The 23,856-nt window shown below is 47.4% G+C and overlaps 1 protein-coding gene across 1 annotated transcript; it reads right to left on the minus strand.

Annotated features, from left to right (window-relative positions):
- Positions 1-638: 638 nt before the first annotated feature.
- On the minus strand, positions 639-21,172 carry VASH1 (vasohibin 1). The gene is made up of 7 exons (XM_056850859.1): positions 20,850-21,172; positions 9,129-9,217; positions 6,221-6,277; positions 5,413-5,487; positions 3,221-3,602; positions 1,643-1,755; positions 639-778 (listed from the first exon to the last, which is right to left on the minus strand). The coding sequence occupies exons 1-7, from the start codon at positions 21,129-21,131 to the stop codon at positions 706-708; spliced, it is 1,071 nt and encodes a 356-aa protein (XP_056706837.1). The 5' UTR covers positions 21,132-21,172; the 3' UTR covers positions 639-705.
- Between the last annotated feature and the right edge of the window lie 2,684 nt (positions 21,173-23,856).

A 23,856-nucleotide genomic window follows, 5' to 3' on the forward strand; every position in this document is an offset into this window, starting at 1 on the left:
TATAAGTTCTTGGCAGATTTCACCCTCCTTCCTTCTGTCCACAATGATACAGGCACCTCCTAAGTGGCTTCCCATAAAAGGACCCTTAGTACAATATTGCAACAGAGACTGCAAGATAGAGGCGCACAAGGCACTCCATCACTGGAACCAGCGGTGTAAGGATTATCTTGGTGGTTTACGCTAAGAGATGGTTCTCTCCCTTCTTCATCTTATTAGAAAATATTAAAATGTTCAGAAGTTACAAATTAAAAAAATTCTTCCACAGGAATCACCGTTTTTATTCCAGCTCTCCGCCTCTTTTCCTATACAGAGGTCTTCATGCTAACTTGATTCCCTCCAAAGTAGAAAAAGGAGACAGATGCCCAGCAAGGGATTATGCCAAGTAAAAAGAATGCCAGTAGACCATAACCTCACCATTACTCTATGGAAGATTTCTTACCTTACAAATGCTAAACCAGCACCTGGCAGGTCTGATACTTTTAAACGGTTCATTTTAGTTGGCAGGATTTAAAAACCCCTCTCCCATACAAAACCAGAGAGGTAAATGCTCTAATCTGCAGGATACAGCCCTGGAATCAATGCAGGAAACACCTTGGAAAAAGCAGCGCTCCGTGCCCACTGCACCCACCCCCATACTGAGCATACTGCAGGAGAACGTTGCCCAAGTGCTGTCCAGTCAGGAGTCCACCAATGGTGCAAGTCTCTTTACACTCTGATTTGGTAACCATTAAGATCTGGCATGGGTTTTGGCTCAGTAGTTTTCTTTTCTCCAGAAGGCCTACAGGATGGGGTGGGGGGTTGGAAGAGGGGTGAGAGAAACAAAGAATCAGTAAAACTGGGGGGGATCATTAGATTAGGATTTTTCCTGCTTTCTTCTTCTTGAGGAAATGCCAGTTGTGAGAGATGTTTAAACTATGTTCTCTGTTTCCCACACAGCTTCAGTGAGGGTGGAGATCATTACTCATTACTGTCCCAGATGTTCTTTGAGAACCTATTCTGTTACAAATTTTGGCTTGGCTTAGTAGACAGCTGTAATTTTCAGTCACTGTGGACTCCAAGTGACTTCCCCACTGGCATGAGTACGAACTCAATAGAGTAACAGTGAGTCTCTCTCTCTCTCGCTCTCTCTCACCCCATCAGGCTTTGGAGAAGACCAGAAGCAGCAACCTCAACAATTCCAAGCTTCTCCAAAGCCAAGTACAAAGTGAGAGATGACTCCTGCCTCCTGCTAGAAGACTTGGAGGTGGGGGGAGGAGGAGAAAGAGATGCAAGTGACTGGTCTCTTGAAACCAGAATGGAATAATTTTTCCATTGATGCATAGAGAACTTAAAGGAAGGGCGGGCCTTTATGGACCTCGCTTCACAAACTCCTGTAGCTAATCAGACATCTTTTCCAATCCACATGGATCATTGACAGGGCAGCTTTTAGGAGCGGGAGGACGTTCTGACCAAATTCACAGCCTTCAACAGGAGAGAAGGGGCAATGTTACTCAAGTGGCAGTCAAGAGTTATGGATACAGAGAAGACACAACTGAGGAGGAATATGCTTTGACCCTCAGAGGGTCATAACAATCTTCTAAGTTCATAGGTGGACACATGGGTGCACACCCATATAGTTTCTACCCAACAGTCTTTTGCTCACCGCCTCTCTATCCGGCTGTTGCGACGATGAGGGCTAGATTGGCTTCGTTGTGGGGAGGACACATCCTTCTTTCTGTCCTTGGTGGGGGATGGTGGCCCTGTTCCTTTGGTGATCTAAAGGAGAAGGACAAGGACAGTGAGTCCTGCAACCATCTTCCAGCAGTCACAGCATTTCATGCATCAAAGCAGGAAGAATGTGGTAAGAAGTAGAACAAAGAGAAAGCAGCTTACAACAGGTACTACAAACGTTGATATATTTTTTCAAAGCGCTTCACATACAAGCTCTCAGCAACCCACAAGAATAATATTATCTCCATATTACAAGGCAGAGACTAAGTGAACAGTGCCTTGTTTGAACCAGGGACATTTCCAGGCTTCACCTTTAGACTACACCTAAATATCACAATAAGCCAGAGCAAATTTAGTTTAGTGAGGCAATTTGCACCTAGATGTCCATCAAGCTGTGGTTTATTGATGGGTGCTGAAGTGGAATTCTAAACCGCAGGCTGGATCTACTGGAGTTTATCTATGCATGGAAATCCTTTCATCTGTGGAGCCAAACTTTCTTTCCTCCTGCTGCGGCCCAAAACATCCCCCAACATGTTGTTTCTGGAGACAAGGGACCCCTTAGTGGATAGCATTGAAGGGGCATTTTGAGGTATAGTGCAAACAGGGAGGTGAGAAAGGAGGGCAGCTGATGATCAGCTCAGCTGAGCGTTGGCTGGAAACCTCTGGTCTTGAGTACCCATCTGTTCCCCACCCATTTATTGAGGTTGACCCTTAGTGAGTAACCTGCATACATAGTGACACTTGGTCAGCAGCAGCACAGTACAAGGGAGTTTGGGAGGGAACCCCTCATGGATTCTGTTTGGAGGCAGAAAAACAAACAAGCAGCAGACTGAGATTGACAATTTGTGGTCTGTTGTACAGCAGACTAACGCAGATTTGTGCAGAACTGGTTTAAACAAATCACCGCTCATCATGAAGTGTGAATGCAACCTTGGTTGCTTTGCTAAAGCAATTCTCATTAATGTTATCTATCACCTGCAAAGTGCAATTTGTTAAGGGTCTCACCCATTTCTTCACTGCCAAAAGCCAAATCTTATCAACATCTTCCCAAGATATGGGGAGGGACCATGGCTCAGTGGTAGAGTATCTGCTTGGCATGCAGAAGGTCCCAGGTTCAATCCCTGGTATCTCCAGTTAAAGGGACTAGGCAAGCAGGTGACGGGAAAGACCTCTTCCTGAGACCCTGGAGAGCCACTGCTGGTCTGGGTAGACAAAACTGACTCTGATGGACCAAGGGTCTGATTCGGAGCGTTCAAGATATATACCTAACAAAACACTTAATAAATGCTGCAAAGAACAAAGGAGAAGCTAATCGTTCTCCTCTTTTTCTTCCTATACATCTGCGTGGCAATTAAAAAAAACCCACTGTCACTCTTACAGATGTAAGCAACAGAATGCAACTAGACCAAACACATTCAAGTCTTGGATCAAAAGACAAGAGACTATGCACTGCTGAGCTGCATAGAGTTAACAACACAGTACTTGCATAGAGTTAACACCACTATTTCACCTTCAGCCTCATGTCACGGGAATGTCTCTCGAGCTCCTTCCGGAAGTCATCACGGCCAAGCTTTTCCAGATCCAAGATGGAGTGCTTCCACTCAATCTGCTCCACACTGTGTGGATCATGGGATACATACTGACCAAGTTTCACCTTCTTGAGGGTGTGCCAGCAACGCCGGTATGCCACCTCGTAATCAAAGATCAGGTCGCTCAGTGTGCGAAAGGTGGGTGTCTTGTACATGAGATCCTCACGCCGACTGATGCCCAGCGCCCCATAGCGGCCCCCAAAGTTCACTCCCAGCACAATATGGCGGAAGTAGTTCCCTGAGAAGTAGGTTTTGAAGCTGATGGGGAAACGCTCCAGCGTTGACATGTTGTTGGTGAGGTAACTGTCCATGGTGAAAAGTGTTCAGGAAAACAAGGAGGGAGGGAGAACCTAACTAGGATCCTTTGCCATGTATCCGAAATATCTGGATCTGCTTTGACAGACTTAGGTCCGCTACTCAGAACTAGGCAGACCTAGATACTAAATCCCATTTACCTCACTTGAAGATACACGCCACTCAAATCCTCCAGTGAGGGGGCCTTCTTTTCCAGGGATTTCACACATGCTGAATAATGCACTTTCAATGCACTTTGCAACTGGATATTACTGTATGAAACAAACAAACCCACTTGCAAATGATCACTAAAATGCATGAAAAGTGGACTGAAAGCTTGTGTGAAAGCACCTGTCCACAGTACAAGGCCATGCTGAAGTGTGGTCTTATGCTATCAGCCAGCACCTGAGCTTATATTTTGCATAAGGCCTCTTAAACAACTTTTGCGTCAACAATTTCTTCAGCTGAACACAGTAAGTGGTGGGACATGATCTCTTCTTTATTTAAAAATATTTATGAGGCTGTCTTTCTCCCAAAAAACTGGGGCCCAAGTTGGAGCGACAAGGCAAACTAATCCAAAAACATGGATAAAAGCAACAAAACAATATCTTACAATAGAGTTAACACCACTATCATAAAACCCTCAAACAACCCAAAATAGCCAGTAAACAATGGCTTCAATCTCACAGTAGATCTTGGACGATAGAAGCATTCTGTCAGAAATTTCTTGGCCCATCTGCACAGACTCCCAGTTTCAGGGTGCTGCCTTCAAGGTGCAGGTGTTGACCTTTAAAGCCCTATATGCTTCAGGACCATCCCTTATGGACCTGCCTAACCTCTCCAGTCATTTTTGGAGGCCCTGCTTCAGGTTCACCCACCTTCTGAGATTCGGTGGGTGGCAACCAAGGAGAGGGCCTTCTCCATCAAGGCACCAAAACTCTAGAACTCTCTCCCTGGGGAGATTTGTCTGTCCGCCAGCAGGCAAAGATTTTTTTTTTTTTTGGTTGTTTCATTTGGCATTTCCTCAATGATCCTTCCTCCCTAATCAATGTTCTTATCTTTTGTATGTATTTTAATTGTTTTTAATTGTTTTGATGATATGTGTTTGGGAGGAGGGGTTTGAAATGTAATTTTACCACGTATGTTTTAAAATTGTTGGCTGCCTTGGTGGCTGTTGTAAGGAACGAAAGGCAGGGTACAAATTCTGTAAATAAATAAATAGTACCATTTCCCCATGTCTTGACATCATTACACAGTAAATTCCCTGACCTTGATTCTACATCACTAGCTAGAATGGGAAAAAGACAGCATAATGGTATCAGGACACAGGGTATGTTGTATTAGATGTTGTAGAGGGGGAAATGGGAACTTGGACACAGGGCTGCCATTTTTGGTGGCAGCCTTGTGTTTGCTTGCCACATTTCAGTTCTTCCCCGAGGGTGCTGTATTTTACACTGTGCGCTACTATCTAGAGGACAGATCCCATTCATAAAATGCCCTTCCAATAATACTTGCAAATGGAAAAGGCTGCTGGGACTCGTAAGTAAAATATTCCACCACCTTGATCTTCAAATTTATTTCTGATTCAAGCAGTAAGTAGGCCCATCTGTTCCTGTGTATTCTTCCTGTCCAAAAGAGATTATACATAATCATCATACAGCAACCTTCCTTCCCAAATGCACTTTGCCATCTGGCAGAACAGTATATGAGGAAAGGAATCTAAGTAATCTTTAAGTCCCGCAACGCAAGAGCAACAATACTGAAAAGACAACATTTAAACAGCAGGGGTGGCACAGATTAGTTTAAGAGAAAAGGATACATTCCCAGGATCACAGCTTCCAGACACTTGATTGGCAGGGCCTCTTTCGTCATTTCTTTGGCCAGATCCATCAGCCTAAAGGACAAGACAAGGTGTGGAACAAGAGGATAATCAGAATAAAAAAGGGGGCTTGCGTTGAGGAGAGGGGACAAAATGGTCTGGTCATGCAAAGACAAAGAAAAAGCCATTTGTTAGACACAAACTCAGTTCCTCAGCACCTCCCCCACTCACTAGAGAGGCAGTTTCCCTTCCATGATTCAGCGGCCATTCACCCTGCTATCTGAGCCAATGCAGGGGCGCTCCTCTGAGTCAGGAGACTGAATGCAATGTGGAAATGGCCAGCAAGATGTTCTGTTTAGGGAAATTCTCTGCACTCAGGAAATGTTCACCTCCATCAGTGCTTACTGTATCAATGACACATTAAGTACCAGAAACGTCCAGAGATGCTGTGCAATGCAGAAGGGTACATAGACGTAATTGACATCCTTTCCAATGATGACCTGTCTTATCTAAAAATCTATCCAAGGTCCATGAATCCAAAAAGTATTCTCAAAGCCCACAATGCTGCTTTGGTGAGTTGATACTTTGACTGGTGCTGATTAATGGCTCCTAAGCTGCAGGAAGAAAATCTTGGGCAAATAGTCATGACTGGGGAGCTGCATTTAAACCAGAGTCTAGCTTTTGTGCCAAGCTTCCTTGGGGAGGCCAGATACCAAGACACAGGCCAACTCAGAGCTCAGCCTTGGCATTTTGCCAAACCCAGTAGGGAAACAGCTCAGAAGCGTCTCATCATTGCCTGAGTACTTACCCCGTCAAAGGCCTGCTTTTCTTGATTTCAAAGAACTGTGTCCCAGTATGATTGTACATGGGGGCAAAGCGTTAAGGGCTACACCATGTGAAAGAGCAGGTGGGGCAGGGGGACACACACACACCTCAGATGGCACCATCTTTCTTCCAGGGGTAGCTTTTTTATTGTCAGCCAGACTCAGTGCCAGTAAGCAAGATGACAGCAGCACACAGGAAGCACACACCTGTTTTGCTTACTCCAGAGTTTCCAAATCCTTATGATGAGATCCTGCAGTGGAACTCCAGGAATATACAGGTGCTGTTACATTATTATTACTTATTTCCCTGACCTGGATAGCCCCAGGCTAGCCTGATCTCGTCAGATCTCAGAAGCTAAGCAGGGTTGTCCCTGGTTAGTATTTGGATGGGAGACCACCAAGGAATATCAGGGGTGTGAACCAGAGGCAGGAAATGGCAAACCACCTCTGAATGTCTCCTGCCTTCAAAACCCTACGAGGTTGCCATAAGTCAGCTGTGACTTGATGGCACACACACACAAGTTATTTACATCATTGTTAGTATCATTGTGTTTTAATACAAAACTGTTTTAAAATTGGAAACAGTGAGGGGATTGTTGTCTTAATAGCATTATAAAAATATTATAAATTCAAATAAAATATTCAACCTGGAATCAATAAAACATTCTACCCTTTATTCCTTGTGGCTATACTCTCTGCCTCTCATCCAGGATGCTATTCAGGTCTCTGGCATTCCCCCCAGGAATATTTCACCCAGGACTCACAGGTATGAGCGTTAATCACTGGAGAGCATTCAAATATTCAATTTATGTATCTGATTCATTTATGTAACTCCCCACCTCCAATTATGAGGCAGTTTACAGCAACATACATCTATTAAAATTCATATTTATTCATCCCACATCAAGTTTTCCCTGCTCATGGAAAACTAGCATGTAAGGAAGAAGGGCTTCAGCCAGGCCTTTTCCTCCTCCTCAGCATACTCGATTTCAGCCTACAGAGTGTGCATGCATGTGCATGTGTTATGGCTGCCAACTCAAGGTTGAGATATTCATGGAGATTTGGGGGTGGAACCTGAGGAGGACAGGGTTTGGGGAGGGGAAGGACCTCTGTGGGGCATAATGCCATAATCCTCCAAAACAGCCAGTGGGACTGATGTCTCTGGTTTGGAGGTTCACAGTAATTCCAGCTCCAGCACCCACCTGGAGGTTGGCAACCCCAGCCTGTGCACAAACAGGCCATTCCTGCCCAGAGTTGAAGCGCTACAGTCCTTAGAGGCACACATTATAGGCTTATTTTCCTGCTCATGTGAGCTGTTTTGACTCTTCATCCCTGAATCAGCTGCTACTTATTCCTTTATTCTGAAACAGCCAGGTGTTCTGAGGAGAACTACCTCGTTCCCATCAAAGCCAGGCAAAGGAGACTGGCATCTTCCCGGCTGTTTTGTTTTTCACCAAAAAGTTACAGCATAGACTTCATCTCTTCCCAGATACAAGACAACCATTAAGTAAAACAAGCTGGGAACCTACAAGAAGTCATAAGTGGGTGGGAGGAAATAAACAGCTGGGAAATTCTCACTCCCTGCCCCCCAAAATCACAGTCCACATTCTTCATCCTTAGTCTCCTTGTACAGGACACTATAAGCTCTTAGGGGTTTGAGCAGGTCAGTTACTCATCTTTCTGATTTTAAAAATTGCTCTCAATATTCTGAATATTAGGAGCAGGCTCAGTCCTCTGGGGAGGGCCCTTTTATTTATTTTTAAAGTAATTTTTGGCAGACCAAAGATGGCTCTCCCAGCACGCAGACTCTCATACCTTCACTGCAAAAAAAGAAAAGAAAGAAAAACCCCTTTACCTTGGATAAATCTGGATTCAAAGTCCCATTCAGCAACGAAGTTCACTGGGGGATTGTGGGCCAGTCACTCTGTCACCTTAACCTACTTGATAGCTTTGTGAGGGAGAGAACCCCTTTATATGCCGCCTTGACCTCCTTGGAGGAAGGATGGGATAATGACAATGAAACAAATACCTGGGCCTCATGTGTCAGCCCTCAGTATCCCACGTTCAGCCCTCATCAGGATATTTGAGGTGTGTTCTTCTGTTCTTCAGGGGTGTTCTTCTGTCTTTTTTTTTTTTTTTTAAATTCTGCATACCTGGTGAGTAACCCATGGACACAGAAACCCCCACCTGATATGGAGGTCACTGTTGTGCTGCCCTGCTAACCAGGCCCTGTCAGGGGCCCAGTGACGCCCAGGTCAATTGAGGCCCCTATCCATTAAAAAAAGGTGAAAATAAAACTAAAGGCATCAAAAAGAATGACAACTGTTTCTGGTAACAAAAAATTGTCTTTTACCAAACCACTTCTTTTGATTGCTTAAAGCTGCATCTTTAAGCTGAGAGAATGGGTCACACGTTAGTTTTAATAAGGATGCGCATGAAAGCAAGTTGGAAAACGTTATCAAATGTCAAAAAACAACTGCAATTGTCTAAATCTGAGCCCCCCTTTGAGTTAGAGGCCCAGGCCAAATGGCCCTCCTGTCTCTCCCCCCCACCCCACTTAGCCCTGCTGCTAGTAGGCACTGTGCCATCCCATATCATTAGAGGAAATGATGGTGCCTTTTGAACATCTGTTAATAAGGCAGGGGAAAGCTTGTGAGAGGTTAACATTGTCTCAGTCACACACAGGATGCCAGGAGGAGGAGTGGATGAACAAAGAGAAACCAGCAAGTCAACACAGGACGGCAAAACAGCTGCTTCTATTTGGGAGAGAACACATTCCATTTCCCAGTCTGACTGAAGCTCCAGGATGCCAGAAATTGTGGTCAGTTGGGAAGTCATCTGGTCCCCCCCCCTTCATTTCTTTGGTGCATTAGCCAAAGATAAAAAGGATACTGAAGCTCCCTGATGTAGCGCTGTATAGCCTCCAGGCGCTCAGGGATAACAGTGGACGGCTGGAGCGTAGGCACACTTGGTATGGGAATCTGCACGGGGGTGGGGGTGGGAGTGAAAATGCAAAATATGAGATCACCAGAAGAGACATCAACTTGCATACAAAGCCCACACCCAGGTCCAGCATCAAGGCACATGAGATCACTGTTCCACATAACCACATGAAATTATTTTTCTTTCATTTTTTAAATGCTGGTCACCTGTGGCCAGTCCTGAACAGAGATTAGACAGTTACAAGCGAACATTTCAGACTCTTAAAGGGGGAAACAGAGAAACATTCAAACACAGGACAAGTGATAAAGCTATAAAATGATGGACACTAGAACTGTAAGGAGTTAGAGAGAAGGTTCCTTTCATAGTCTCCGCTCAGGGCACTGTCCTTGCTCACAAGATTAGCCTGGCTTGCTTGCTGATGGAATGTTCCACTAAATAGGGGTCTTTGTGCAGGGTTTATTGTATGCAAAACTGGCAAGGAGTACCCAGTGGGGTACTTGGGCAGCTGGAAGGCAGGTCCTCCACTTGTGCCAGGAGTTGAAGCACTGGCAACTTGCCTACTGTGCCAGAATTCGGTATGGATCTCACCTCCATTTACAGTCTCAGGCAAATCAGTCTCTAGTCTGGAAAAAAGGTAGAGTGAGCTGCATCATAAGGTTATCGCGAAGCAAGAACAACAGGCATGAAAACACACATGGCAAAGCTTCAAATACCTATATCCATTATCAGGAATAGCAACAAGTAGATATTAAAGTAGGACACTAAGTCCTTGAGAAGGAGGGACATTCCTGGCAGGGAATGATGCAGATGGACCAGCTGCGGTTACTACACAACCACACTTTGTAGAACACAGTTGAAATAGGGATATACACCACTCCCAACCCTGCAAAACTTGGGAATAGTCAAGAATCATGGAAGAATGCAACACCACTGAAATCTATGCAAGGTAAATGAGCAAGGAGGCTCTTTTGTAAAGGGCCACTGGATAAATGTTGCTAGACTTTAAGGTGCCACCAGACTTTTATTTTCCTGCAATAGACTAATGCGGCTACCCTAGGGTTGCCAGCCTCCAGGTACTAGCTGGAGATCTCCTGCTATTACAACTGATCTCCAGCCAATAGAGTTCACTTCACCTGGAGAAAATGGCCACTTTGGCAATTGGACTCTATGGCACTGAAGTCCCTCACCTCCCCAAACCCTGCCCTCCTCAGGCTCCACCCCAAAAAATCTCCAGGTATTTCCCAATCCGGAGCTTTTGCAACCATACACGTAGCCACAGGGAACAGCTCTTAAAGACAAGGAGAATGACGCCAGATGGATGGCACATTTAGCAGTTATGTTTTTCCAGTAGAAGTGTGTGCGTACACATGCACACGGCAGCTGAGATCATAGAGCCAGGGGGCAGGCACTTCAGAAAATGTTATTAGGGCTTAAACTTAACAAATCACTCCCAATATGCCCCAAACATAACAGCACAGAAGCGTAGGACCCAAGAGATACCAAGAAGTTTCTTAAAAGGAAGTTTGGATAGTCTGAGGAAGTGAGCCAAGATTTCCATCATAACAAGGGGGTGGGGTGGGGGAATCCCCAACCCCAAAACACTAAGCACTGATCATCAACCTAACTTGTAAGGGGGAAAAAACATCCTGGCCTCACATTTAAGGTTAATAAAGGTCTATTAGTTCAGTGGTTCTTTACTTTTAATCCGTTAATACCCATCAAGTCTGCATCACTGTTGTCCAATCCCTACACCCTGGAAATAAAACAAGCCCTCCAATCAAGGCAACTTTATGTATTTCTGATATGAAGCATATGATACACAGATCTCAGGCACACACTAAATGAGAACCTTGTTCCGGTGATGGCCATCAGCCAACTCCTTAATGTTTGGTTTGATTCCTATTTTCCTTGTCCCACATTAAGAGCCTTCAGGAGAAATCCAGGAGCCGAGATTTTTAATCTCAGGGTGCAGTGAACAACAACAACAAAAAAACCACTGGCTGTCAGATGTCACTGCAAGTGGGGGAAAGGGGCTACCTAAAATCTCAGAAGACCCCACTTGCCCCCAGAAATTATGAACCCCTCCCCCAATTTAATATCCTGGTTAAGAATCATTGTGTTTGTTGCTACTAGAGGAAGCAGAAGTCGCTGCAGCTGTTAACACTCCCCACCTGCTTTCCCTCTGGGGTGTGTGCAACACTCCCAGACAATGCAATGGAAACCACTTAAAGAGTAGAGGATTCCCCTGCTTTAACTAGCCTCTCACTTAGGCAATTAGACTGATGGGAAATTCAGAGTACACAGAACTGGGCCTGGAGCCCAGAATGGATGAGCATTTCCTTCACATCCAAGACTCCAGCCTTCTCTATTAGGAAAAAAGGGGGGAGAGAGTAACGTGTCTCCCTTGTTTCAGAGATAACAGGGTCTGCAATCTTAAGGCTGCATTGGGATACTGTCATGCTGCAAATTCTTCCACTCAAGCTGTCTGGGCATAAGCTTTAAATTAATGGATCTAGGTAATGGCTCAAAGAAAAAAAATAGGTCTTTTTGTTGTTGCTGCTGTTATTCCTTTCCAAAGAGAATTTTGAAGAAGTATGTTGACTTGTCTATGGATCTAGAGTAAGGTCAATTCTGTAGCTACAAAGAGACCCTGTGAATTCAGCAGTTCCCCAACTGCTATGTCATCTGCGATAATAGCAAGTCACCACTGATAGATTCAACCTTTCCGCATAGCAGTCACATATACCAACACATAGCTGGGCTCATGATGAAAACTTTATAAAGCACTATCTCAGATTAGAACTCATTTCATCACACCTGAAAACAAGAGAGGGAGGTTTTCATGCAGTTGCATGATCACTGCGTGAACATAAGAAGCTCCCTGCTGGATCAAACCGGTGGTCCTTCTAGTCCAGCTTCCTGTCTCACACAGTGGCCAACCAGTTCCTCTTGAGGGCCAACAAACACGTGATAGAAGCTGAGGCCTTTCCTTGATGTGCCTCCGGGCGCTGGGATTCTGAGGTTAACTGCCTCTGAATGTGAAGGTTCCCTTCAGTCACCATAGTTAGCAGCTCCTGATAAGACCATAAAACTGTCTAATCCCTTTTTAAAGCTGCCTATGACTGCGGCCATTGCTACATCCTCAGGCAGCAAATTCAACATTTTAATCATTCACTCAAAAAAGAAGAAGAAAAGGGCAAGAGTCCAGTAGCACCTTAAAGACTAACAAAAATATTTTCTGGTAGGGTATGAGCTTTCCTGAAGCACAGCTCACTTCTTCAGATAAAGACAGATGGATTCACATTCTAGCTATAAGTAGAGGAGAGTGAATTCAGACAAGCATTAGTATGTAAATGTTAACAGTATGTAAATGTGAATAGCAGGCATGATGGGATTAGGTGTGGTATGCAGAAGAGTCTGTGATGTCCAGGGGAGAGATGGGTGTGGAGAAATCAGCATTGGTAATGAGCCATGAATGCAAGGTCTTTATTCAGCCCAGGAAAATGCATTGACTTTAGTTTGAATATCAACTGTAATTCAGCAGGTTCTCTTTCCAATCTCCCTTTGAAATTCCTTTGTAAGAGAACTGCTACTCTTAAATCTGCAACAGAATGTCCCGGAAGGTTGAAATGTTCTCCCACTGGTTTTTGAATATTGTGGTTTCTGATTTCAGACTTATGTCCATTTAATCTTTGTCTAAGAGACTGACCTGTTTGTCAAATGTAGATTGTGGAAGGGCATTGCTGGCATGTGATGGCATAAATCACATTAGAAGATGAGCAGGAGTATGAACCTGAGATAGTATGGCTGACATGTGATTTATGCCATCACATGCCAGCAATGCCCTTCCACAATCTACATTGGACAAACAGGTTGGTCTCTTAGACAAAGATTAAATGGACATAAGTCTGACATCAGAAACCACAATATTCAAAAACCAGTGGGAGAACATTTCAACCTTCCAGGACATTCTGTTGCAGATTTAAGAGTAGCAGTTCCCTTACAAAGGGATTTCAAAGGGAGATTGGAAAGAGAAACTGCTGAATTACAGTTGATATTCAAACTAAAGTCAATGGGGTATTCTTCACGGTGGATTTTGCTTCGGTTTCGAATCGGAGCAAATAATAAACTGATTTAAATAGCTTTTTCATGGCAGTGCAGATTCGCCCCCCATCCCAATTTTTCACGGGAGAAACAGCGCACTTCTCTGCGCTGCTTACGTCTGCTGCCGCTCATGACTCACCGCTCCAAATCCGCCTAATCCCGCCCATGCTTCCCATGATCCTGTGTGTGTGTGTTTGGGGGGGGGCATCCCGAGAGCAGCAAATCCAAGCCAAAATTCCCGTCACCCTTCTGAAGAGGGGCAGCCAGTCTGCTCTGGGTCTCCCTCCTGCCGGTGCGATCCTATGTGTGTGTGTGTGTGTTGGGGAGGGGCATCCTGAGAGCGGCAAATCCAAGCCAAAACCCCCATCACCCTTCTGAAGAGGGGCAGCCAGTCTGCTCTGGGTATCCCTCCTGCCGGTGCGATCCTATGTGTGTGTGTGTGTGTGTGTGTGTGTGTGTGTGTGTGTGTTGGGGAGGGGCATCCTGAGAGCGGCAAATCCAAGCCAAAACCCCCATCACCCTTCTGAAGAGGGGCAGCCAGTCTGCTTTGGGTCTCCCTCCTGCCGGTGCGATCCTATGTGTGTGTGTGTGTGTTGGGGAGGGGCATCCTGAGAGTGGCAAATCCAAGCCAAAACCACCATCACCCTTCTGAAGAGGGGCAGCCAGTCTACTTTGGGTCTCCCTCCTGCCGGTGCGATCCTGTGTGTGTGTGTGTTGGGGAGGGGCATCCTGAGAGTGGCAAATCCAAGCCAAAACCCCCATCACCCTTCTGAAGAGGGGCAGCCAGTCTACTTTGGGTCTCCCTCCTGCCGGTGCGATGCTGTTAGAGTGGCAACTCCCCCAGCCAATCACCGTTCTTGGGGGAGGAGAAAGGAGACGTCCCGGGGAACGAAGCAAACATTTCTTCATGAGCATCCGAGCAACAAAATGCTCTTTTACTGGAAAGTACGGCTCAGAAGTGGTTTGGATTGCCTCTCTTTTAAACCGGCTTATTTTGCTCAGTGGGGGAAAACACAGCTCTGCAGTGAATAACCAAAATTTGCCTCCGATGCAAAACAGCGTCGAAACAGCAGCAACTCTCCATGAAGAATACCACAATGCATTTTCCTGGGCTGAATAAAGGCCTTGCATTCATGGCTCATTACCAATGCTGATTTCTCCACACCCATCTCTCCCATGGACATCACAGACTCTTCTGCATACCACACCTAATCCCATCACGCCTGCTATTCACATTTACATACTGTTAACATTTACATACGAATGCTTGTCTGAATTCACTCTCCTCTACTTAAAGACAGATGGATTCACATTCTAGCTGTATCTGAAGAAGTGAGCTGTGGCTCACAAAGGCTCATACCCTACCAAAAAATATTTTTGTTAGTCTTTAAGATGCTACTGGACTCTTGCCCTTTTCTACTACTGCAGACAGACTAACACGGCTACCCACTGTGAATTATCTAAAAAGAAGTATTTCCTTTTGTCTGTCCTGAATCTACTGGTCAGCAACTTCACTGGATGCCCTCAAGTCAGTATTGTGGGAGAGGGAAAAATGGTTCTCTCTGTCTATTGTGTCTACCCCATGCATATAAATATCTATCATGTTCCCCCCTCCCCCGCTGCACTCAATCATCTCTAAACAGAAAAGTCCCAGACTCTTCAGCCTTTCCTCATAGGGAAAGTGCTCCAACCTCCTAATCATCTTGGTCGCCCCCTTCAGTAGTTCTTCCAGCTCTGCAATGTCTTTTATGAGAAACGGTGACCCGAACTGCATGTAGTATTCCAAATGAGGCCGCACCATAGAACCAGCAATTCATGTTCACTGTAAATCACCAAGAGGCATTACTGGGGGCTAGCAACATAAATGGGTCCAGGACAGCAGTTTTCAAAGGATACCTAACAAAAGCAGTGGTTTGCTGGACAGTCTACTTTGGAGAAAGTATGCAAAGCACTACCATACATTGTGCATTCCTCAAGAGGAGGCCTAGTGAAATCATTCTTTGTTTCCTGCTACCCCCACAGTTTTCGCAATGCAGCCAACCAGTGTCATAAATCTGTGTGTGAATTACTGGCACTGGGCTAGCAGTCTTGCTAAACATTCATGTTTGACTCAGAATTAGGATTGGATGTAATTCAGCCACAAGAATCTACAGGACAGTGATTGCTTTGGGGCTTTGGAACTCGGGAGCTTTGGCAGGTCTGTGGCGTTCTGTATATTCAGATAGAAGTGTACTAAACCTCAAAGCATCTGGCGGGGGGGGGGGATATAAAGCTTGGCAATAATGCTCCAGAACAGCTACCTCCAGTGCAAATAAAAAAAGGTAAAGGTCCCCTGTGCAAGTACCAGGTCATTCCTGACCCATGAGGTGATGTCACATCCCGACATTTACTAGGCAGACTTTGTTTACGGGGATATTTGCCAGTGCCTTCCCCAGCCATCTTCCCTTTACCCCCAGCAAGCTGGGTACTCATTTGACCGACCTCGGAAGGATGGAAGGCTGAGTCAACCTTGAGCCGGCTACCTGAAACCAACTTCCATCAGGATCAAACTCAGGTCGTGAGCAGAGCTTTTGACTGTAGTACTGCAGCTTGCCACTCTGCGCCACGGGGTTCCTCCAGTGCAAATAGTGGAGTATAAATATCTTATGTTAAATAATAAAGCCAAGCAAATACAGGAGGCAGTTTCACACTCCTGCAATGCTGCCTTAAGTAGCACAGAGTACAGACTTCATTACAGTGCAGGGATTCGAGTGTCAGAACAGGGCTGAGAAGACCCAAATTCAACTCCCCAATCAGCCATGAAACTCTGTGGGTGAAACTTTGGGCCAGCCACTCAGCCTAACCTACCGTATTTTTCGCTCCATAGGACGCACCGCTCCATAAGACGCACCTAGTTTTTAGAGGAGGAAAACAAGAAAAAATCTTGTTTTCCTCCTCTAAAAACTTGTCTTATGGAGCGAATGCCGGCTGGGCGTGTGTGCGTCAGGACGGCGCGAGCCGGCGTTCCCCGCCCCAACAGCCAGCTGGGAGGCGGGCAGGGCCGCACAGAGCCGGCTGGGCGCGTGCGTGTCGGGACCATAAGACGCCCCCCCCCAGCTGGCCGTCGGGGCGGGGAAAGCTGGCTCACACTGGAACGACGCAAGCCGGCTCTGTGCGCCCTGCCCGCCTCCCAGCTGGGAGGCGGGCAGGGCGCACAGAGCTGGCTGGGCGCGCTGGAATGACGCGAGCCGGCTTTCCCCGCCCCGACGGCCAGTTGGGAGGCGGGCGGGGTGCACAGAGCCGGCTGTGTGCGCTGGAACCGGGCGCACAGAGCCGGCTCGCGTCGTTCCAGCGCGCCCAGCCGGCTCTGTGCGCACATTCGCTCCATAAGATGCACAGACATTTCCCCTCGCTTTTGAGGAGGAAAAAGTGTCGTATGGAGCGAAAAATATGGTACCTGATGGGGAGAATAAACTGATGGGGAAGCACCATAGACACTATCCTGAGCACCTTGGAGGAAGGGCGAGATAAAAAGGTAATAAAGCCATCTCTGCAATGCAGTGCTGCTCCCATACAAGCTTCTTCCCGAACATAGTGAGCCCTCCTGAGTCCTCTATGACAGAGCTGGGATATTATCCATGGGCCTTAGAAGAAAACTGAAATGCAAAAAAGAAAGGGGTGGTAGTGGGTTATTATTATTTTCTGCCCTGTTGGCTACACTAATCAGTCTGTCCTATGGAGCTATCTGCACCAGTGTCCCGGTGCCAAAGCTCTCTGGGGGATGTAATGATGTCCTTTCCATGACAACTGACAAGGAAACCTGCAGCACTCAGTGAGAATTCAGCACATGTGAACAGACCGAGGGCATGTCCAAGTCTTAGCGCGGCACTTAAAAGCAGACCTGAAGCCCGGTGCCCATGAAACCAGGCACACCAGTGCATCCCTTGCACCTTTCTCTGGGGCCATAGAAAATAGTTGCCCTTGGCTTAGCAGTACAGCATCCACTTTGCATGCAGAAGGTCCCAGGTTCAACCTCAAACATCTCCAGTTAAATGGATCAGGAAGCAGGTGATGCAAAAGACCCTGGAGAGCTGCTGTAGTGTGTGGGTGTGGGTGAGTGTGGGGGGAAATCACACACTTTAAACATCTCACCCACAACTGACATAGTCAACCACCCCACTGCTATGAAGAGCTAGTAGCAGCAATGGCTGCTGCCTAGCAGAGGAAGCAGATTGGTTTGGATCTGCTCCGCAAGATGGAAACCTTCCCAAAGCCACAAAGTTGGCCCAAGGTTGGACAAGTATATGTGACTCCAAGAGGCATGGTTATCCCACAAGACACAGTAACCAGAAGCTGCCAACTGCTCCCTCCCTAAAGCCAGAAATATGGCATACAACCAATGCTGTGCCACATCACATGGCCACTCAAAGGCGTCAGTGAAGGCTGCTGTGCTGGGACTTGTTCTAAGTAAAACACCATCACAGGCCAATCTGCACTGGAACTTGAGGTTAGGCCTTGAGCCTAAGGTTAGGCCTTGAGCCTAACCAAGTCAGGAGGCAGAACACCAGGCTGCTCAACCAAGCCCCTAAGCACAAAAAAAAAAAAAGTAGACTTGAACAGCCAAGGTTAAGAAAACTAGATGCACGCACTATACCAAGGACTCATTGAACTCATTGCAGCTTGTGAGGCAAATAAGTTAGGCAAGAATGAAAAGTCAGATCCCAAGTCGCAAGTCATTTCTGCATCCATGAGGGCTGGCAGCCACAAGGGGGAGAGGCCATGCCTCAGCATTAGATCATCAGCTTTGCACACAGAAGGCCCCAAGTTCAATCTCTGGCATCTCCAGTTAAAGGGATGGGTGATGGGGAAAGTGGGTGATGGGGAAAGACCTCTACCTGAGATCGTGGAGAGCCAATGCAAGTCACAGTAGACCATACTGACCTTGATAGACCAGTGGTCAGATTTGATAGAAGGCAGCTTCATCTATGTGTGTTCAAGCACCCTCTTTCTGGAGTTTCTCCAGTGGTGTGCTTCAGAGCCTCCAGAACCACATGGGTGGGTGGCCACATGGTTCAGACAAATGGCTTGTTGCACAGTTGGTTTTCAAACAGCTCCCCATGCTGCACGCTTCATGTAGTTAGGTGGCAGATGGTTAGCACTTCTGTCCTGTACCAAATAACTGTTAATAACAGGCACAATCTGTATGAAGTGGAGGGACACTCTCTTTCTCCATTTTAGTGGTGCTGGGTTCCCATCTGCTCTGACTCTCCCCAGAGAGATTCACTCTCTTTGCCCACCCAACTCAACCATCTGGCGTTGCTCCTCATTACACTGGAGGGTGAAGTCTTCCGGCATTACACACCCCCATTGACCTTTACTATTGTGGGATTTTAAATGGTATCTAACAAGGCTGGTCCAAACAGTAGAAAGCAATATTGAGGTTAAGATTTACACCACCCCCTGGTATCTGTGGTGAAGTTTGTTATCTGCAACAGTATCTACAGCCCTTTAGCATTGCTACAGCACAATACAGCCACCAGTGGAGCCTTTTTCTTTCAAAACAACAACAACGTGGGTTTACAAACGGGGTGAGAGCCAGCATGGTGTAGTTGGACTAGGATCTGGGAAACCCATGTTTGAATCCCCACTCGCCATAGACACTTGCTAGGTGACCTTGGGCTAGTCACACATTCTCAGTCCCACCCCTAGCTAGTATTTGGCTGGGAGACCTCCAAGGATTATCAGGGTTGTGGCATGGAGGCAGCCAATGGCAAACCACCTCTGAATGTTTCTTGCCTTGAAAACCCAACGGGGTCACCATAAGTCAGTTGTGACTTGATGGCAAATTAAAAAACACACAAACAGGGCCAACTAAAGAGTTAGACTAGGATCTGGGAGACACAGAGTTAAATCCCCCTGTGCTATGGAAACTTGCTGGGCAACCTTGGGCCAGTCACACACACACTCAGCCTAATCTACCTCACAAGGTTGTTGTGAGGATAAAGTGAAGGAGGGGGAAATGATGGATACCTCCCTGAGGTCCTTGGAGAAAGGGCAAGGATAATAAAATGCACTCAATACATACAGTTCTTCAAACTCTTCTGAATCTCCCTAGATGAAAAGCCAGTGCTGTTCACAAGAGGACAGTGCAATCTGGTTGTTCAAGATTCAGTTCCATTTGTTTGGGAGATTAGATGTTATGCTCCCAACTTTGATACACAGCAGCAGTTCTTTACAGGACTGGCAGCTCAGCCTCTCTACGCTGCTCTTTCCAGATCATTTCATGATGTCATGAAGCAGGCTGGAACCTCTGAAGAGCTCCTGTCTCAACAACCGTGTTAGCATTTAAGCCTCCACCAGCCACTTCTGCTGTAATGAACTAATGAGCCCTTCAGTGCCAAGAGATGTTCTCAGGCTGTACTTGGGATGTGGGTGGCGCTTCTGGCTCCCAGAGTCTGTTCCTCCTAGTGAAAGCCTACCGGTGGCTGCCGACACTACGGCAGAGACTACTACAGAGACAAATTTGGCCATTTCAAAATGCTGCGAGGGCTCGATCCTGATCGGGCCTGTGGTGCACCAGGATCTTGTCCACCTCGCACCTTTTCAAATGCCAAAACAGCCATATGTAAGGTCTGGTTTGGCCCTGAGCCTTAATGGTTGAGGGGAAAAAGCTTTCCAACACTGCAGCCCATGTATCTGCAACAGCCCACACCAAACAGTGGCTGAGAGCAAAATATCTAGCAAGACCCTGTACAATGCAAGTTCCTGTGAAGACACTGAGTTTGCAGAATTCTGGAAAAAGAAGAATGAACATTTTATGCATCTGATGAAGCAAGCTCTGACTCAGATTTTTTTTAAGCCTTCAAGATTCCACTTATACTTCAAATTTATACTTCACTTAAGAGTAGGACTCCTGTTTTATTTTGCTGGTACAGTCTAGCATGGCCACCCACAAGGAATTCTACCTAACCAGCTCTTTAGATCTGTAGGCCTCATAGGCATTTTACCAGCTGGATTATTCCAGTGTTAGGAAAATATAGAACTTTTCCAAAAATCTCTTCCTTCCATAGCCCCAAAGTCCTGCACCTAGTAAAGCCCATTCCACACAGCTCTTCTGAAAGTTATTTCCTCCCCACTTCAATTCTCAACAGCTAGAACGTGTACAAGGTTTGGTTCTTTTCCTAACATGGCCCCTGGCATCCTAGCTTTGCAGAATCTGATTTGGTTTAACTATTTCAAACCAAACAGAACAGGGCTATCAAAGGCAACTCAAGTTACTTCAACGCTTCACAGACACTTTGTTGATGAAGCAAATATGGATATGTTCTTCATTGGGAGACCTATAGCATTCCCAAGGTAATGTTCTAATGTTATTCCACCCTGGTGAGTTATGGGCTCCACACACAGAGATAGATTCCAACCAGCCAAAAAAACAAAAAACTATTTACAACCTTTCATGGTTCTAGACTGGCATCTGCAGAGTTGTCATCCTGAAGCCCTTGTCATTTTACATTCCTTCACTGGCAGCCTAGCTGGTAATTCTGCCCAGCAGTTTACTTTTCCCATCCCCCCCTCTAGCTTTCTCACCTTGGGTAGGTCATTGACCCCTCGGATCTTGAGGGCTACCTTTTCTCCATCAGGGTGGATCTTGGCCACATGTTTCCACATCCTCTCCCAGGTGGCCACGTCAATGGGAAGCCCTCCTCGGTTCACGAAGAAGGGGACCCCGCCATCACGGAGATCTTCATCCCCATCTTCTTCTTGCTCCTCTTCCCTCTGCGCAACCCCTTCCCTCGCCTCCGACCTCCTGACCACAGCAGAGCCGCTGCCGCCGCCATCCTCTCGGCTGCTCGACATCCCAGCATCCATCAATCTGACCTTCTCTTGCTTACAGCAAGGCCCTGCCTGGCCTCCTCACGTTGATAGCGAAGGCACCACTGCTGATGAAGAAGACATGGCAGTTAGAGAGAGAGGCGACTCTTTCAGAAAGAAAGGCAAAAAGGGTGTGGTTCACTCACACAACCCTGCAACCCCAAGGTTTGTATTTCAACCTCTCCAGCTGCAAAGAAGCAGCTGTTGCTTCGAGAAGAGGAACTTAAAGAGGAGCTCCTAAAGAATGAAGGAAATGATGAGAGGGATTTTTTAAAGCATTGGTGGGGAACCCTAGTTATTCCCCCCACCCACAGCCAAGCAAGTCAGCAACTTCAGAACTGGATATTAAGAGAAAGCCAGGAGAAGTGAGTGCGAGACAAGGGTCAAGGCCCCTAATAGGCAGTCAGGCTTTTCAAGAAGGAATCCTACTCACCTACCAGGGCATCGCCAGCGGCCACAGCAGCAGGTCATCACCCAGAGCGACAGGGAAAGACCCTGGAGCAGGAGAGACCCACCAATAGAGCCCAGACCTTTGCAAACCAGCAATAAGAAAGCCACACACGAGAAGGTCAAGGCGCTGGGCTAGAGAGACTGGGCAAGGGGGGTGGCTTCTGGGGGCAGCCCCGGGCGTCTCCCTGAGGTGCCCCCCCCCCACCAGCCCTGCCTGCTGCAAACCAGGTGAGCTCAGGAGCGAGTCACAATGCCCGGGGCGGCCGCTTGCCGGGGCGGGCGAGGCTGCAGCCGCGCTCCGGAGAGAAAGGAACCTGCCCAAGCGGACCCGTTAGCGCCGCCGGCGAGACAAAGGCCCGCCCGGTCGCCGCCAGCCGCTCGCTCCGCCGCTGGGCGAGGAGGAGGAGGAGGAGCCGGGCTGGCGGGCTGGCAGGCAGGCAGATGCTGCGCGCGAGGAGCCAAGGCGCCGGGCCGGCCGCAGGGGGAGGAAGGGCCGCGTGCCGCCAGCCTTTGGGGCGGCCCCTCCGGGCCAAGGATGCACAGGAGCCGGGCTGGGGCGCCCGGGGCTGCGCTGGGGGTGGCCGCCGCTGGTTCTCCCCCCATGCCAGGACCCGAACGCTCGGCGCGCATGCGTCCCTTCCGCCCGGCTGGGGCTAGTTAAAGGGACAGCGACCCCCCACACACACACCCTTCAACCAGGCGGACTGCAGCAAGGTCGCGGGGAGGGAGTCCGGGGCTCCGGTCTGGTGCTCGCGCCGAACCTTGCTTGGGAGCCACGCCGCCTGGCCCAGCTGTTGGGCGCTGCTTGCGAGAGGAATTAGCTCTGTACATACTCACATTAGGAAGCATTTTCTAACAGTTAGAGCGGTTCCTCAGTGGAAGAGGCTTCCTCGGGAGGTGGTAAGCGCTCCTTCCCTGGAGGTTTTTAAGAAGAGGTTAGATGGCCACCTGTCAGCAATGCTGATTCTGTGACCTTAGGCAGATGATGCGAGGGAGAGCATCTTGGCCATCTTCTGGTGGGTGGGGGTGGGGGAGGTAGTTGTGAATGTCCTGCATTGTGCAGGGGGTTGGACTAGATGACCCTGGTGGTCCCTTCCAACTCTGTGATTCAAAGGCGCCGTTGTCCGCTTCTTACTTCCCTTGCTCCACTGTTCTAGCGCTAAAAACAGGTTGAAGCCCTGGCGAGGCTTGGCTCAAATTAAATCCTGGTGGTCATGCCTGTAGCGAAATGCTTAACTTTGCTCACCGGAGATCAGTTCTGACATGCATGTTCAATGCTAGGATGGCTATAGAACACGTGACCTAGTTGTACAGTGTGGGACCAGGTTTGAATCCCCACCCTTTCATGAACCTTGCTGGGTGACCTTGGGTCAGTCACATTCTCTCCCAGCCTGGCCTACCTCTCAGGGTTGTTTTTGAGAGGAAAAAATGGAGGAGAACGATATTGTATGAGGCTTGGTCCCTATTAGGGAGAAAGTAGCATATAAATATGTAAATAAATAAACATAAGTACTGCTAAGCATATACAGAAGGACTTTCTCTTACCAGATAATAGCTAGAACAACTCTGCAAACAGGGAGTAGGTATGAATCTAGGGTTGCCAACCTCCAGGTGGGGCCTGGAGTATTCCTGCAATTACAACTGATCTCTGAGGTACAGAGACCAGTTCCCCTGGAGGCAATGGCAGCATTGAAGGGGAATCAAATACCTGATGAGCTCCTCCTCACACCAAACTATGCCCTCCCAAGGCACCGCCCCCAAATCTCCATGAATTTTCAAACCTGGAGTTGGCAACCTTATCATTGGACCCTATAATTGGATCTCTCATAAGAACATAAAAGCCTTGCTGGATCAGACCAAGGTCCATCAAGTCCAGCAGTCTGTTCACACAGTGGCCAACCAGGTGTCTCTAGGAAGCCCCCAAACAAGACGACTGCAGCAGTACCATCCTGTCTGTGCTCCAAAGCACCTACTGTAATAGGTGTGTTCCTCTGATACTGGAGAGAATAGGTATGCATCATGACCAGTATTCATTTTGACTAGTAGCCATGGATTGCCCTCTCCTCCAGGGACATGTCCACTCCCCTCTTAAAGCCTTCCAAGTTGGCAGCCATCACCACATCCTGGGGCAGGGAGTTCCACAACTGCAGGAAAAAGTCAGGAGAACATTAATGTGCTGTGGAGCTGCTGGGCATTGCTTCAATATAAGGATAGTTTGGGAGATCCTGTTGAGCTCTTCCTGCGCAACAAATTAGGTTTGCTTTCATCTGTT

This window comes from Euleptes europaea, chromosome 6 (genome assembly GCF_029931775.1).
Source record: "Euleptes europaea isolate rEulEur1 chromosome 6, rEulEur1.hap1, whole genome shotgun sequence".
NCBI lineage: Eukaryota > Metazoa > Chordata > Lepidosauria > Squamata > Sphaerodactylidae > Euleptes > Euleptes europaea.